The following is a 16,020-nucleotide window of genomic DNA, read 5'->3' as shown; positions in this document are numbered from 1 at the left end:
TCTTGCCAGTAGCACCCTGCATGGAGTTCAGATGAATTGCCCACCTATAGTGCCTCGGAGAATTCGCTCCCTGGCCTAGTGAGTGAGGCTCACCATCGCTCAGGGGGTTGTGGTGGTTGTCTGTATGTCTGCCATTATTTATGACTTGTTCCTTTATGGTTTTGTCTTTAAGTTCACGTTGATGTAACTGGTGTGCTCGCTGCATGCACTTGCTGTCGTACTTGTGTCAAATGATTCTCTGACTTCCTTTGGAAAGCACTAATGAAAAGTGCTGTTTCTCTTCTCTATTGTTGGGTTTTTTGTAAAGTTGCTCAAATGCTCTCAGGTATGGCGGCTCTGAATGGAGGACTTGGCGCCACGGGCTTGACGAATGGCACGGCGGGCACCATGGACGCCCTCACCCAGGCCTACTCAGGGATCCAGCAGTACGCGGCCGCGGCGCTGCCCACGCTGTACAGCCAGAGCCTGCTGCAGCAGCAGAGCGCCGCCGGCAGCCAGAAGGAAGGTGGGTGCCCGACCCGGCCCGCGGGCAGCGTTCGGCCCCGGAGCAGAGTCCCAAGGGAAGTTGTGATAAGCCGCTGTCCTAAGAAGAGCGGCCTCTTCATTTCTCCTGCTCACGGTTTAAGACATCCGACAGGCCTGAACACTCTGTTGCAGTTTTCTAGCTGTCTTGGACCTCCACCCTCTGTGTGCCATATCGCAGTTACCTGGTAGCTGCTGCGGACAAACCGCTGCCAGGAGCCCCCTCTCCCGAATCAGAAGGGCCATCTCCTTTCTCCCCTCCACGTAGACTCCTCGTTAGAAGAACCCCGAGTCGTCAGTGCAGCGTCCTGGGGGCTCACCGGCTTTTGCAGGGTCCACGCCCCCTTGGGCGTGACGGGGAAGCTGGCCTTGCAGTTGGCGATGTTGTCCAGGTTAATGACGAAATCCACTCCTAGGATCGACCCGGTCTTTGTTTAGTCAGGGTCTTCTGGGGAAGCAAATAAGTGATTGATTGCCTTGCTTCTCTGCCAATAAGGCAAAATAAACATCAGGAAGTGAATGCTAAGAATACATGAAGGCTAATTATAAAGCAGTTAATGAACTGGCCCAAATAGGGAGGGTTTCTTTCTTCCTTTTGGTTCCTTCTTCCTGACTGAAGTTGCTTGTAAAGCAAAATCTGCACTGAGATATTTATTCTCTTTCTGACTTGTTTTGCATACAAGAAGCAAGGATAAGAAAGTGTTGAAGACATTTTTAAAATTCCTTTTCGTTCTATCCTCACCCATAGTTCCAAACTGGTTTTTGTCTGAAGACTTTGACTTTAAACACGGTCTCCAATAAGAAGTAGAATGGTTTTACTTTGTCAAGTTGGGAACTGTAACAGGGACACAACTCTAAAGATCGTGTCATTTTGTTTGTTTTTTTTTTAAGGGTTTTTTTCTGTTTATCCGTAAACAGCATTCAAAATAGAAGGAACTTGAAAATCTGAGTTTCTCTCAACTCTCTTTCCTCTCAGTTATGATGTTATTGTAGTTTATGTTAAAGCTCTCATGACTGTTCAGACAGCTGCATTTTCCCAGGTGTGTGGAGACCCCGTGCCATAAATACCTCAGCTTCCCCAAGGAAAGCCTGTGTGGCAGTCCCTCTTTCTGAGGTCTGACTTCCACGGTAACAGATGAGGGTGGTAGGAAATAGCCTGTGAGATAACCATGTCCTCGGGAGACACCAGGAAAGCCAGTTCCCCCCGTGCATCTGAGTGCTGGTCACTTCCCCGTCAGCCAGCAGGGATGGCCTTGGGGCAAACCGTGTAACGTGGATCCCATTAGGCACCAGCAGACTAGAAAGTTAGTGGCTTAGGAGAGTCTGGGCCCCGAAGTTGCTTCACCCCAGTTCAGAGCCCTGAATTTCTGTGCCTTGAGTTTCAGGCACTGCTTGTGCAATAATTAACCCTCTGGGATTAATGTAAAGTAATTCAGAATAAATACTGTCTCCCCAGATTACTTATATTTAGGTGTGCGGGCTACCAGTAACATGGGTTAGTGCTCAGTCTTTGTTGGTGCTGTTTCGGGATTATTCAGGTCAGGTCTTTTTTTAATCTCCCATGTTTTCGTATGTCTCTTCTGATCATCATCTTCTCACTCTGTTAATGTGTACTCAACAAATTTAAACCATCTTTTCCTGGTGGCCACTAACTTTCTAGTCTGCTGGTGCCTAATGGGATCCAGGTTACACGGTCTGCCCCAAGGCCATCCCTACTGGCTGACGGGGAAGTGACCAGCACTCAGATGCACGGGGGGAACTGGCTTTCCTGGTATCTCCCGAAGACATGGTTATCTCACAGGCTATTTCCTACCACCCTCATCTGTTACCGTGGAAGTAAAGAATCTACCTGCAATGAGGGAGATCTGGATTCGATTCCTGGGTTGGGAAGATCCTGAGGAGGAGGGCATGGCTACAAACTCCAGTATTCTTGCCTTGAGACTCCCCATGGACAAGGGCCTGGTGAGCTGTAGCCCATGAGGTCACAGAGTCAGACACAACTGAGCGACAAAGCACAGCACGACATTAGCTTAACTAAAACATACTTTAAAAGGCAAGTAGTACTGAGAAGGAAAGAAAAATGCCACGATGAATTCCACTGCTAAACAGGGTTTTAGATTTCCTATTCCTTAGTTCTCTAATCAAGAGAGCGCAGTCAACCGGATGTATTTAGTCATGTACCCTAGTATATATTTTCCCATAGGAAAGTGAACCAGTCTGGCCCTGTAAAGAAATGGTTTTAATATTTCTCCAGCTAAGACTTTGAAGCATTAGGCATCCCTACAGATCTGAATTCAGGCAACCTGATCACCTTTCCTGCCATTCCTGATCACCTTTCCTGCCATTCCTAAATAGCCTCTGACCTCTTTCACACCTTCCTCTCCCTGAGTTTGCAGGAGGCATGACACACACACACACACACACACACAGCTCCCAGATCCCAACAAGATGCTGGCACCCCCAGTGCTTCCTGCTGCATCAGGGGCCCTGGGGCCCTGTGAGAAATAAGAACTCGGGTGCCAGGCAGCTGGACCAATGAATGACACAATTCAACGTGCTCTGGCAAGTCAGTCAGGTGTAGTGGAAGTCCAAGGAGTGCGTGGTTGATCAGCAGGTTTCTTACTGAAGGGAGATGGGAGGAAGATACAGAGGGTGAACCCTCGAAGAATTGTTTCTTTGCCCTTGGCATCTCTGGCAGTAGCCGCCTTCACTGAATGTTAAAGAGATATTCCATACCAAGTCACCTCTTTCTCATTTTTGTGTTAACGACTTTGGCAAAATCCAAGTTATTTCTTGGTGATGAGGGGGAAGACAGAGCCTCCTTGGGCTTATTTACTTTCTTCCTATGTCCTTGGTCCCCTGTCTGGCCCAGACACATTCAGAAGGCACTGCATCGGAGAAGGCCAGGGCTGCCGTGCGCAGCCAGTAATCTGTCATAGTGCATTAAAACTGCATTTTCTCCCTGGGCTTGAGGAGGTGAGATGACTTCGCAGTTCAGATTGGGTCCCATTAATTCTCACTGTTCATCTGGACTTTTATTCAGAAGCACGGCCAGTTTGGGCAGTGCCAGGCCCCCTGCTGCACGCTGCCTGGTGGCTCTGAGAACATCCATCTCCCGGCTTCTGGTTCTGCATGTTTTGCGTGTTGACTTCTTTTAGTTTAGTTTTTTGGTTTTTTTGTTTTTTTTTTTTTTAACCAGGAAACATCTGGGGACCTAAACCCTGTAATTGTGTCCCTTTAAATACAAAGTGCATCTCTTGCACTGGCTATGCCCTTGGAAATTGTGAGCAACACAGAAAATTAAAGTAGCCTCATTAACACATAAATAAAAGGAAATGCTTCATCTCTGTGGCTTCAGAAATTTGTTCCAAGAAGATCTCTCCTTGTGAAAAGTTCCCTACATTACTTTTTTCTTCTATGATTGTGTGTGTGGAAAGAAACTTGTTTTGAGTTTTCTTTGCAAAGATGTTTATCCTTTATATTTTTACAAAGTTCTTTTTACCCCAGTTTTATTTTTCTTCAACCCATTCAGATAGATGTACTCCCCACAGCCCCTGGGGACCCACTGCACCTTGTCCCCTGGGGCTTCCCAGGGGCACAGGCAGTCCTGGCTCTTCTCCCATGAAGGTCAGTTCAGGTCCCAGGAACCAGTGGCTTGGCCACTTCACCAGCTGGATGAGCTCCCCTCTTCCCAGACACCATGCCCAGAACATCCCAGAGGTGTCCAGCCGCGGGGCTTCCCCAGAACCTCTGCAGAAGGATCTGCCATGCCCCCGAGCACCCTCTGACCTGGAAAGCATGCTTACCTGTTACGTATTAGAAGGTGACTCTGTGGCATCAGGTCACTGGGAGTCCCTCCTTTTTGCTTTCTCTAAGCTGCAGATACTTCTTATGCAGGGAGTTAGAGATGGGAGAATGGAATGGAAATAAAGTTCAGAGAGCTTTCCTCTCTGGTACAGCTAAGCTCTCCCCTGTTCTGCCCTTCCTCCTTGTATTTCTGGAAGTGATGGTTAAGAGTGAAGCTCAGCTTAGTGTTTGAGCAGCTTCTGTACCTCGTACATTCAGTGTGCAAGGCTAATTCCCAGGGACATCCTTCTGATCACAGTTGTGAAACTCTGGCTACCTCACTGCCAGTCACTTCTAATAAAGATGATGATTAGACTGTGTGTTAAGCGATTTGCCAGATCAAAACTGGATGGATAATTAGGTAAATGATTGAGAAATCCAAGCAGCATTACTGCTATATCCATTATGTCTAAATTGCTGCAATTTGCATAGAATACACAGGATACTCTCTCCAAAAGACAGCATATACTATGTGCTACAAAACACAGCCACTCAGGAAAAACCCACACCTGAATTCTGCCCTCCCCTCCACCCCATGATTGCTACCTTCACACCCAGGAAGACTGAAAATATGCTCACGCGCAATAAGCAAATGTGACCCACAGATTATAGATGAAAAGGATGCCATTCTTAACCGGTGTCTCTTTGGAAATCAGAAATATATGAAGCATGACTCCTATCCTAAAAGACATACCAGCACTGGACATCTGTCTGTCTCCATTCTCATTTAACAGGAGAGAAAGCCACGTGCTTTAGCCCATCTGTTGTTAAAACATTCCTAAGAAGCTAAGAAGTGACGAATACCTTACTCTGATGTTTTTTTTTCTTTCCTCTTTAGGTCCAGAGGGTGCAAACCTCTTTATTTACCACCTTCCACAGGAGTTTGGAGACCAGGACATCCTGCAGATGTTCATGCCTTTTGGAAATGTTATCTCTGCTAAAGTCTTCATTGACAAACAGACCAATCTGAGCAAGTGCTTTGGTATGCAAAAGAAACCCAGTTAGAACATTACAGGGCACTCCCAGTAAGGAGTCCTGGGAGGCAAAGTACAATGGGCAGTATTCTAGATGCCAGGACAGGGCCTTCAGTGTGTGTGGTGGTTCCTGGCCTCTAGATCCATTAAGCAGACTAGGCAAAGTCATCTCAACCGGAAGAGGAAAAGGGGCTGTATAAAAAGGAAAGATCTGGGAAACTGAATGCCCACAGAGGAGGTGATGCTTTATATTGTACTGTGCAGGGACCTCACTACTGGGAACTAACGTCTTCACTGTAGAGCAACATCGGTCTCTGGGCCCTATAGTCTAGATGACGAGCTTCACCAGATGGAAGTATGGTTTAGAGACTGTAGGGTGGTCGAGGCTGTCCTGATAGAGGGGCGCTACAGACACTTGGCGCAAACCCCACTCCCTTCACTGTGACTCGGATGCTGTGGGTGTGGGCAGCACACTGTGCTGGGGGCTTATGGTCCAGCGTCTGGTGGTACGTAAACGCACACACACCTAAGTGCACACGCCACCCCCACAGCCCCAGCTCCACGGGCACAGGGACGGTGGCGGATTTAGCTCATGGTGGCGTGAGAGGCTGTGGTCTGGCGGTGGGTGGGATCTGCAGTCACAGCCTAGGCAGGCAGAGTGCCCTGGAGACACAGGTCTTCTCAGGACCTTGGACAAGCCCTGATCCGTGGTGGCCTGAGCTGTCAGAGCCTCCTCCTCCAGGCAGCCTGGACTCTGCCTCCCCAGGGTGACTTTTGCTCCCAGAGAGAGGAAGGCAGGCTCCCTGCATGCCCTAATGTTTTACAAAAGAGGTGAGCGTTCATTCAATTTAGTTCTCGTTTTATGTTGTGAACCCTTGTGTCTCCCACAGTAGTTTAGAGGCTCAAATGTCTAGGGTATATGTGCCTCCCGTGGCAAGTCCTGGCCCAGTCTGAGGTGTAACAGTTGATTTATTCACTCGTCCAATCTAATGACTCACATCCGCCGTAGGTACTAACAGCAGCACAAAACAAGATCAAGTAGAACAGATACGGGCCAGTGGAAAATGAAGTGCATGGTATAAAGAAAAACAGGTGGGGTGGTTCTCAAAGAGGCAGAACCTCAGACTTGGTATTTGGCTGATGGGTAATGGGGCAACCCGTCTAAAGAGAGTGCTTTGGCTTCTAAAATTCCATTACCATAACATCCTTCTAATTTCTGTGCCGTCACCAGGAAGGTCTGAAGCCTCTGTTGTTAGGGGAATCAGTGTGTCAGCCATTTAAAGTCACTGTTTCTATCCAAGTGGAAAGGCTGTTAGCCTGAACCCATTACAGGTGTATAAACGCCCTTGTAATGGTTCATGAGGATGAAATGGAAAGTAAGTCGTTACAGAGGGTGTGCACGTGTGCTTTGTAAGAGCTCACCACCGGAAGCTTCCCTGCCCTAGGCTTCCAGCCAGACATTTAAGGTCCTCATCACTAAACAGTGTCTGAGCTTATTTGGTGATTGGAAAGGGTTGTACTTTGCAGTTTGATTTTGAGAAAATATTTACTGTCTTGAAAAGAGTCAGCCTACAAATTACTTAACCACCGTGTGTATAATAACACGTAGCAGACGACTGTACTTAGCATTGGGCACTGTGTTTTCAGTTGTGCAGCATCCCACATGTAGGTGTCTCAGTGAGACTGCTTCTTGGGGTCCCAGGTTTGCCAGTCATAAGCCATACCCCATTCTTTATCCTAAGCTTTGGCCAGGTTTCATTATCCATTTCACCCTTGATGCATTTCCATTCTTGTAATCATCTTCCTACCTCTGGATTAAGATGGAGAAGAAGAGTATCAGCAAAGTCTTAGATCCAAGATCACATTTATTGGGAATTTAAATTTAATAAAAACTTAAACCCATCTTTTTGCATACAACCAGCCTATGAGAAGCTATTCTGCCTTATATACTATACGCCTCTTATTACCTGCTAAGGGTATATTTATGTCCCTTTCTTCCTCTAACTCGTAAAGGAATGTTCTCCTTAGTAGATGGAGAAACTTGGTATAAAACCTTCTGAACAGTGGATGGTCAGAGTTGAAATCCAATCAGTATAACTTCTTCCAACAACAAAAGTTGTTGGGGCAACACTTCTGCACTAGCATTAACTGAAGAAGCCTTGGCGAGTAACCCCTACCCCCAGTGCTAAAACAAACCATGTGGTCAGAATTCTGTGTCTAGGTCTTGGCAGAGCTTGGATGGTTGTCAGAGGCATCTGAGTGTTGGTACAGAGAAAAATTGTGGGAAGTATGTGTTAGGATGGCTGTTAAGCCCTGAGCTGTTTAGACTATTTATTCTCCAAGAAACACTTGGGGATATACAAGGTAGCAATTTCCATTCTAGTGAATTCAGTGGAGCTTTGAAAATGGAACTTGAGATAGAGAGAATGGCCCAACATTTCCCCTGGGCCCCTAGGTTCCTCTCAGTAATAGCTCCAATTGGTAGAAATCAAGTACAAATTATTCTAGAGTTAATTCGCTGACCCCATCCTGTATCCAGGGAGAACTGGAATGAAAACAGTCCAGGTCTTTGGCAGCACATCAGTTGCCTTCCCTTAATTATCGTGCCTCTAAACCTCACCTGGCTGGGGCCTGGAGCCCTTTGAGGGCCCTGCATGCACTGATATACTGGAGACTCTTGGAGGAGGATTCTAAGGCACAAACAGATTTGACTGGAATTAGTCAACAGACTAACCTGACTCACGACAGTGCTGTGTGAGTTTTAGCTTTCTGCGGAGGGGGGTTGTTCTCATGATAGCCAGTCACCTCCACTGCTTCACAGTGGATGTTTCCAGTGCTGCCCCTAAACCACGACCGCGAACTGAGTAGAGCTGACCCGAGCCCCCAGGTTGGGCCCCGTCACTCCCACCTGCAGAAACATTCTCCAGCCACCCTGCACTGCTCCCCTGCCTCTCCATCCTGATTCCCGCCCTTCTTCCCCTCGTGTCTTCCAGGTTTTGTTAGCTACGACAATCCCGTGTCTGCGCAAGCTGCTATCCAGGCTATGAACGGCTTTCAGATTGGCATGAAACGCTTGAAGGTCCAGCTGAAGCGCTCCAAAAACGACAGCAAACCTTACTGATCCTCCCCCAGAGGCTCCCTGCTCTTATTTTAGCTTTCTTAGGGTAAGTCCCACGAGCCAGCCTGGGCTCAACAGGAAAGGCAGAGGAGGACCACATTGCCAACTTTTACCAAGAGAGACGGTTATTTTCACAATAAGGCCTCCATTTCCCCTCCCGCCCCCCACCCAGTTCGCCATAACTAAACTCGGCTACCTTGTTTCTATCAAGTAAATCCTCCTCCACTCGTGCCACTGTATTCTCCTTTGTTTTGCAATTGGAATCTCCTTTAACCTTTTTTGTTTCGTTTTGGGGCTTTTTGGCTTTTTTTTTTTTTTTTTTAAAGAAAAACACGTATACAATAAATGACATCTTGAGAATTTACAAGGCAAACAAAGGCTAACGTGCAATTCTAACTCTGAGACCCCTGTGCCCCAGAGCACTGCCTGGAGAATTCGCCCCTCCTGCCCACGCCCACCCCACAGGGGGGCGCCAGCTGTTTATAGAGGGTAAGGTGGTGGCATAGCGCCAGAGAAAAGCCAAGAGAAGCACTTAAAATTAACAACACAAAATGTCTTTCCACTACATTTGGTTTAATAAGTAGGATTTTATTTTAGGGTTCAAAGAAACATGACGTTTATTGGTCAGATTATTACACTGGTTGTCTATTTTGTTATTGTTTTATTTTAGTTTTTAGAAAGGATTAATGTAAAAAAAGATTTAGAGATCTGTTTCTTAAAGCTACAGGGTTTAAAAATTAAAAATGAGTGAAAATACTTGATGTTTCTTGAAAGATAAATTTAATAATAAATAAATAATACATAAATACATAAATAAAAAAGAAAGCCACAGGCCTGTAAATTTTATTTGTAAAAAAAGCATTTCTATTTTTGTACAAAATTTTTACTGCCTCAGAAATAATGGAAGCTATTTATTGCCTACTGTTAACTTATTGGGTACCTGAAGAGCAGTTCTCTGTGCTAGCTAGATTCTTCTGAAGTAGTCTCTAGAGGAATCATTCTAGGAACGGGCTTTTTTTCACCGTTGAACCCTGGGCCTAAAGTTCATGCTTTATCCTCTCGGTGTTTGTATCTGTCTGATGATTTTGTTCGTAACCTCCATTATCTAGTTTACAGTTTGGTCGTCTGAACTTTCCCGTCTGTTACATTCGTTGAAACTGGACCCTCTTCTCCCCATCCCTTGCCAGTCCCTCACCCCAAAATACCCAGAATCCATCCCTTTTCCCTCTCCGGATGGATTCTCTTGGGTTCCATTGTGTTGTGGATAAAGAGTGTAAGAAATGCAAATTACGTGGATGGCTGGTAGACTCCTTAATGACCTAAGATTTGCATTAGTTTCTCTCCTGCACCCTGAAGAGTGATTTTGTTGCTGCTGCGTAGATTCTGTGTAACTTTTTACTCTCCCTGTTTTCTCCCTAGACATCTTCATGCCCGTTAGTTCACCGTTTGCCTAGCATGTCCCTGTGGCGTCTCAAAAAAGTTTCATCGTCCCGTCATTGTTTCTGATGTCTTTCTGACCTCACATCATATTTGGTTCTCCTACTGACCTTTGATCTAGTTTGACCTTTGAAATTTGCATGTGACCTCATCTAGCTATGAATTCTGGGAAGTCAATGTGAAAAACATTGCTGCATTCATGCAAGACTGAAATTTATTATTAGACAAATTAATTATAGAAAAAACCTGTGGCAAAAATGTTTCTTTCTTATTTTTTCTTTCTTTTCATAAAACAGACTTGAAAGTATTATACAGGGATTGGCATTCTTCCCGGTCACTGGTAACAATAGCAATATGTGTCCAGGGACACAGAATGTTGGTTTCTAACAGACTACTTCCAAAAACAGTTTGAGAAAAAAACTGTCTGATTTTAAGTCTCTAGAGGTCTGTAATAGTTTTTACATTTTTCAGGCAGTGTAAAGTTTTTTGATAAGGCCATTTTAGGTGGCTCACTTTCTCATTAAGATATATATATAGAACCACTTTTGTAGATTAGTATAAGAAAAATATTTACCCTGTTTTGGGGCAAATGCTACCTATTTGTGTCACCTTTTGCTGAACTGACTCACAGTTAGACAATCCATGGTTTAATGCACATGAAATTACCTATATTTTATACTGTTTCAATGTACAGGAGAAAGGTTACTGTAAACTGTGTTACGTTGGTGCTTCTGTGAATTAAGTTGTGGTTTCATCATGAGTCTTATGGTCTTAATGTTCTTTGTTGATAAGACAAGTTTAGAATTGGTTTACTTAAAACAAAAAAGAATTTCAAAAAAAAAGTTGTTTGCTTAAAAAAAAATTTCATGTGAGGGGAAAAAAAAATCCTATTCCAGAATAAGTTTTGTGTTGGCTTGTAAAGCATTGATGTCATTTTTTTTTTTAAATTGTGGACTATTTAGATGTGTTTGTGTTCAGCAAAATGTGATTTTTTTTTTCTTTTAAAGAAAAAAAGTGAAAATATATAGTGCCAAATTCCAAAGGTACTTCCTTCCTAGAGCTTCAGTGTGTTTCTTGTGAGAAGTAATTTGATAACATGGGTATTTTATTATGTGTTTTGTATAAATCCCTAATATTTAAAAAACAAAAAACAACAAAAAAAAAAGGTTAAAAAGTTTGTTAACTTGCTATCCTGTGGTCTTGTTGCCTGAAATTGTTATTGTTTGTTATTTCTCTATGATGTTTTTTGTAAGACATTGTATAAGTGCCCATGTCTCACTTTTTTAACCACTCTGCACATCAATGCTGTGACGGCAACCTCACAATGTATTTTCTTCATGATATATGGAAACCTCTAAGGTGAGAAAGTTTTGAACTTTTAACCCTTTCTACCCAGAGCTATCTGGAATGTTGATAACTTTTTATACTGTCATAATTTCCGTTTGTTTTGGGGTGTTTCTAATTTGGATTTCTTGTTCTGCATATATCTTTCAGTTGTTTCTGTCTTTCCTACTTTTTTATCCTTTGGTTGAGATCCAAAAGAAAGGAAGAGAGTTTTCGAGATAAACGGGAACGGTAGATAGAGTCAAGCACCTAAATAAACCTTAAATTCAGTCTGCTTTTGAGGTCAGGTGAGCGGTATGTTCCAGTTTACAGTAACATCATGCACCTGTCCAGGTAAACCATTCTGTGATGATGGGGTAGTCTTTGGAGGGATTCTGCTTTCGTTTCTTATTCCCAAGGTAATGTTTCTTATCAGCCATTGTGCTGGGGATTGTCCGACCCCAGTGGATACCTCTGAATGAGCAACGTGTCTGGAGTTAGACGCTGACCATCCTGTCCCTGCCTTTTTGTTTCCTCTGAGCTGAATGCATCTACAGGGGACTGACCATTCAAGGCAAACTCAGTTCTCCATCAGTTACTGACCAAATACCCAGCACCAGTTCCTGCTGCCATTTTCTAAAGTGCCATATTTCTTTGACTTCATGTGAACAGGTCTCTTGCTGTCCTGACAAACCCCAAGTCATCCCTGCAACCCACTCAAAACTCCTACCTTTTTTGGAAGCTTGTTTCGTAAAGGAGTTCAGAAACTGCTGGCTCCACTTCCTCCATTTCCCACTGACCACCCTGTTTGGTTTATCGTGTGTGTGGATGTGATAGCCCTGGGAGGGAAAGGACTAGCCTCTATTGATGCAAAAAAAAAAAGTTTCCTTCTTACAGCACATGCACTTAAAATGAAACGACCTGTATTATCCTCACACGTGTTTACTACTGCTGGGGCCTTCCTTCATCCTTCGAGGGCTATTTTGTACTTCCTGCAGCTGAATAATAAAGGTTATCGCACACGTCTCTCTCGTATATACGATACGGTGGTAACACAGATACACATGTAAGAACACAAGACAACACCATCTGAATTTCCTAGACTGTTTCATTCAGAATCTCATCAATTATACATAAACCTTAAACTATCTTCCCCCACTTCACTGAAGCCAGAAGTGCTCCAGTGCCCTCCTCCTCCCCTCCGCTCCCCCACCTCCCCCAGAGGAGCTGAGTGCACTCAACAAGAGGCTCAGGGCGGGCGCTTAGAGCTAAGTGTTTATTCTGCAGGCAACCAAGACAGTACCGTTAGGGGGAAGGTCCTTTTTCTTTTCTGGGGGGGCATGTTTCATTGCTCAAAAGATAACCCTCCTCAAAGACAAGCTGTCCTTTTCTTCACTTTCTCTGTTAATATCAAAAGGAAAAAGCTGCAAGGGTGCGAAGGGCCTGTGCCAGAAGAAAACACACAGGGAAACTGCTTTTTTTTTAAATCAAGTGTAGAGAATAGTCATTTTTAAACTGAATTAGAGAATTGTGATCAAATGGCAGTCCTCAAAGGCGTAACAAGTTCATCTTTCTTTCACCATAGGGGTTATAGTTCTTTGGCTTGTGCTACTCTGGATTCATTTTACTGTTTGTTTTTAATTATCTTAAGTGCTAATTAATAAGAAATAAAATTTTAAAAAAACCTGTAGTTTCATTACCTTTTTGAATAATGTCATACAAAAAAATGTATGTGTTTTTTTGTGCTGTGAGAATTGTTGTTTGTAGATTAATAATATCATTTTGTTTAGAATTACAAAATAGTTTTTAAATATTGTCTGAGAAAAGCCAAAGTTAATGCAACCTAGTGGAAAACTGTAAGACCATTTGAGTATTGTTTGTTTTATTGATGCATTTGGATTTTGTTGTTTGATGGAATTTGAGCCAAAAAAACACGCAGGCTTTCCTATTTCTACAACTGATTGTACTTCTGCATTTTGTACCAGTGGAACTTTTTATACTGGAGATTAAAAAAAATGGAAATTTTTGTGGCTTACTCTAGTGGGCCCCCTGACAAAGACTGATTTCAAGTTTGATTTCTGGTTGATAGAAAGAAAGTTGCTTTTCTTTTGAGAATTAAAAACTTTGGCTTGATTTCTTTTTTCCCTTTGCTTATATCTAGCATTAGAATTTTGTCTTAAAATACAGCGGTAAGTTTCACTTTTTATTCTGTATTGTGCAGTTACACAATAAGGTAATTAGATTTAGAAGTACTCAGTCACTTTAAGTGGATAAATGTATTAGTTAAAACTTTAGGGGTTTGCTTTTTTGCTGTTTAGATCAAAGTTTTTTCTGATTCTTCTGTCCTCATTGTGAACATAACCGTGTAGTTGAAACAGTCAAACTTATTTTTGTAACGTATGTTATTGTGTGATGCAGTTTTTTGCTTCTGTCTCCAATATTAAACCATTTTCCTAATACTTGTTTCTCTCTCTGAGTGTTGTATTGTTGGCAGTCATTGTATGTTGGTGATACATCTACACGCCTCACTGTTTCACGTATCTGTTTTTTTCTATATGTTGTGTAAAAAGATACAGTCGATTCCACCTAAGTGAATATCTGATTTGGGGAAGGGGAACTACACACCAGCCACCTCGGATTTATGTCCAACAGCCTATTTTAACCACTGCTCCCAAGACTTACGTCTGTGGCCCACCTCCATAACTGCCTGCAGAGTCAGATTTGCCAAGACCTTGTCCGGTCTTTTGACCACACTGGTACATTGCACTTTCTCTCTTCTCCTCTGCTCTCTGCTCCTCTCTTCTTCTCTTGATATGTGTACGCAGTTCTTAACACTCAATAACAATGGCTGCCACTTTGCTGCATAACCTTAGGAAACGTGAGAAGAGAGGCAGCAGCGCTGGGGTTTCTTCTATCTACCATGAGTCCAAAGGCCTATCATTACCATCAAACTCTTCTCAGAAACAAGTCACTTTTTTTTTTTAAAAGGTGAGCTCCTTAAGGGAAGAAACTAAACTTTACTTACTTGGTGAATAGATATGAAAGGTATTAAACTGAAATCCATGCGTTGCCATCAATCAATAGCTATGTGTAGAAAAGTAAATTATTTTCAAGAGCTAGCTGAATCCAGGAGCAGCTTTAATTATTAAAACTAATGGAAGAGAAAATACTTGCAAAGGCTCAAATGGAAGCTCTACTCAGTCCGGTTGGGTGGGAGGGGGAAAGGTAAAGCTTCTCATGCCCAAGTCTTCATAATACATCATCCATTTCCGCATGAAAACCAAGACTGCCAGATACATCCACACACGCCCCCCTGAAAGTGTATACTTTGTAGAAAGCCTTGTCCCTCACCATCGCCCAACCCCAGGTAGAAAACTAGAGAAAAAAACCATTCCTTGTACGCCCTTGAAAGCTGAAGCCACAGACCCTCCTCCCTTTCTGCCCATCTCTTCTGCTCAGGAATCTGATTGCTCTCCAAGTGCTCTTACAAGATTCCACTGACGTCTGCTCCCTGTCTGATCTCTCCCTCCAACTCTTCAGACGCACAAACTCTGTCTGACTCAGGCCACCCGGCACCGGCAGCCATCCCCTGGCTGCCAACGAGGTCCTCCCTGCAGGTGCTCAGGCCCCTCGCCCTCCGGTTTCAGCAGCCCCTCTGAGCCCTAGCCTCTCTTTTCTAGTTGGCGGCACAGCACAGAGGGGCTGGGTTGAGGCGGAGGCAGTTTCCCACATAGGCCAAACACCTCAGCGAAGTAGCCTCCACTAGCTCCAGACCCGCGCAGATGGGAGCTGACTTCCTGCCAATACTTCTGCTTAAACCTCATCAGAGCCTTCATCAGTTTGCCTCTGAAAACCCACTGCTTACAGCAGTGGGGAAAAGAGCGCTAAGGGTGTAATTTCCCTTTCTTTCTCGTAAATACTTTGGCGTGGGTGGAGGGTGTGAGGGAGGGGAGAAGGGTGTAAAGAGGGTGATCAACTCTTTCCAAGATGCGAGTGTTTACTTTTTCAATATTTAAGTCATACAAGTATCTACATCCACCATTTGGCACAAGGCAAAATACTCCTGCTAAGTAAAAGAAGGGAAAGACAAACCAGAATTGTTTGTTGTTTTGGAAAAACAACGAAAACAATAATTCTCCAAAGAAGGGGACACAAGTCCTAGCTCCCTTAAGCACGTATGATGTAAAGCCGGTCCCTGCTTAAATTCACACTTGCCCTCTTGATTCTGTAAAACACTGCAGTGTCAGCAAGGCGTCTTTGCCTGCCACGCACGGACCACACTGGGACACGACAGACCTGTCAACGCTGACTTTGCTGACAGAAGTCACACGTCTGCACAGCCCACAGCAGTTCTGAGCAGTCTCGGGCGGGCACTCTGGGCTGGCGGGCTAGGAAACACAGTGAACATTAATGTACTGTGAATCGTTCCTGATAAGTGAATAAAACATTGTGACCAAACAATCAGCTTATTCACTTATCAGGAATCGACTGTTCTGCTAACTCGCTGTTTTGTTTTTCATCTCTGTTGTAGTTCACTATTTCTGCTGTGTTCTGTTTTCTCCTCTCATGCTTGGGCAAAATCACTGGGAATATTATCTTCATGTGACCATGAAACGTTTATATCGAGTGAAAATGATATCTTAACAAAATCTATGCACTTGCTATCAGGAACACAATACTGGATGTGTCTTATATATATTGAACTATATAGTACTCGATTTCTTAAATAAAGCTTAAGAAAGGATTCTGTTGTGTGTAAAGTTAATGTTAACTATTTTTCAAAGCAGTGTTTCTAAGGGG

At 43.8% G+C, this 16,020-nt stretch overlaps 1 protein-coding gene across 14 annotated transcripts in view; it reads left to right on the top strand.

The window, feature by feature from the left end:
- CELF2 (CUGBP Elav-like family member 2) overlaps positions 1–15,964 on the top strand; it is a 663,065-nt gene extending 647,101 nt beyond the window's left edge. For 9 of the 14 annotated variants that reach the window (XM_061435730.1, XM_061435722.1, XM_061435728.1 and 6 more), the window contains 3 exons: positions 308–505; positions 5,207–5,350; positions 8,336–15,964. In XM_061435730.1, the coding sequence (XP_061291714.1) occupies positions 308–505; positions 5,207–5,350; positions 8,336–8,463 (470 nt within the window). In that variant the 3' untranslated portion in view covers positions 8,464–15,964. The remainder of the gene's footprint in view (positions 1–307; positions 506–5,206; positions 5,351–8,335) is intronic. The other 5 variants (XM_061435727.1, XM_061435729.1, XM_061435723.1 and 2 more) reach the window with 3 other exon arrangements.
- The last annotated feature ends 56 nt before the right edge of the window (positions 15,965–16,020 follow it).

This window comes from Bos javanicus, chromosome 13 (genome assembly GCF_032452875.1).
Source record: "Bos javanicus breed banteng chromosome 13, ARS-OSU_banteng_1.0, whole genome shotgun sequence".
Taxonomy (NCBI): Eukaryota; Metazoa; Chordata; class Mammalia; order Artiodactyla; family Bovidae; genus Bos; species Bos javanicus.
The sequence above is the reverse complement of the archived record's forward strand: the minus strand, read 5'-3'. Positions and strand labels throughout refer to the sequence as shown.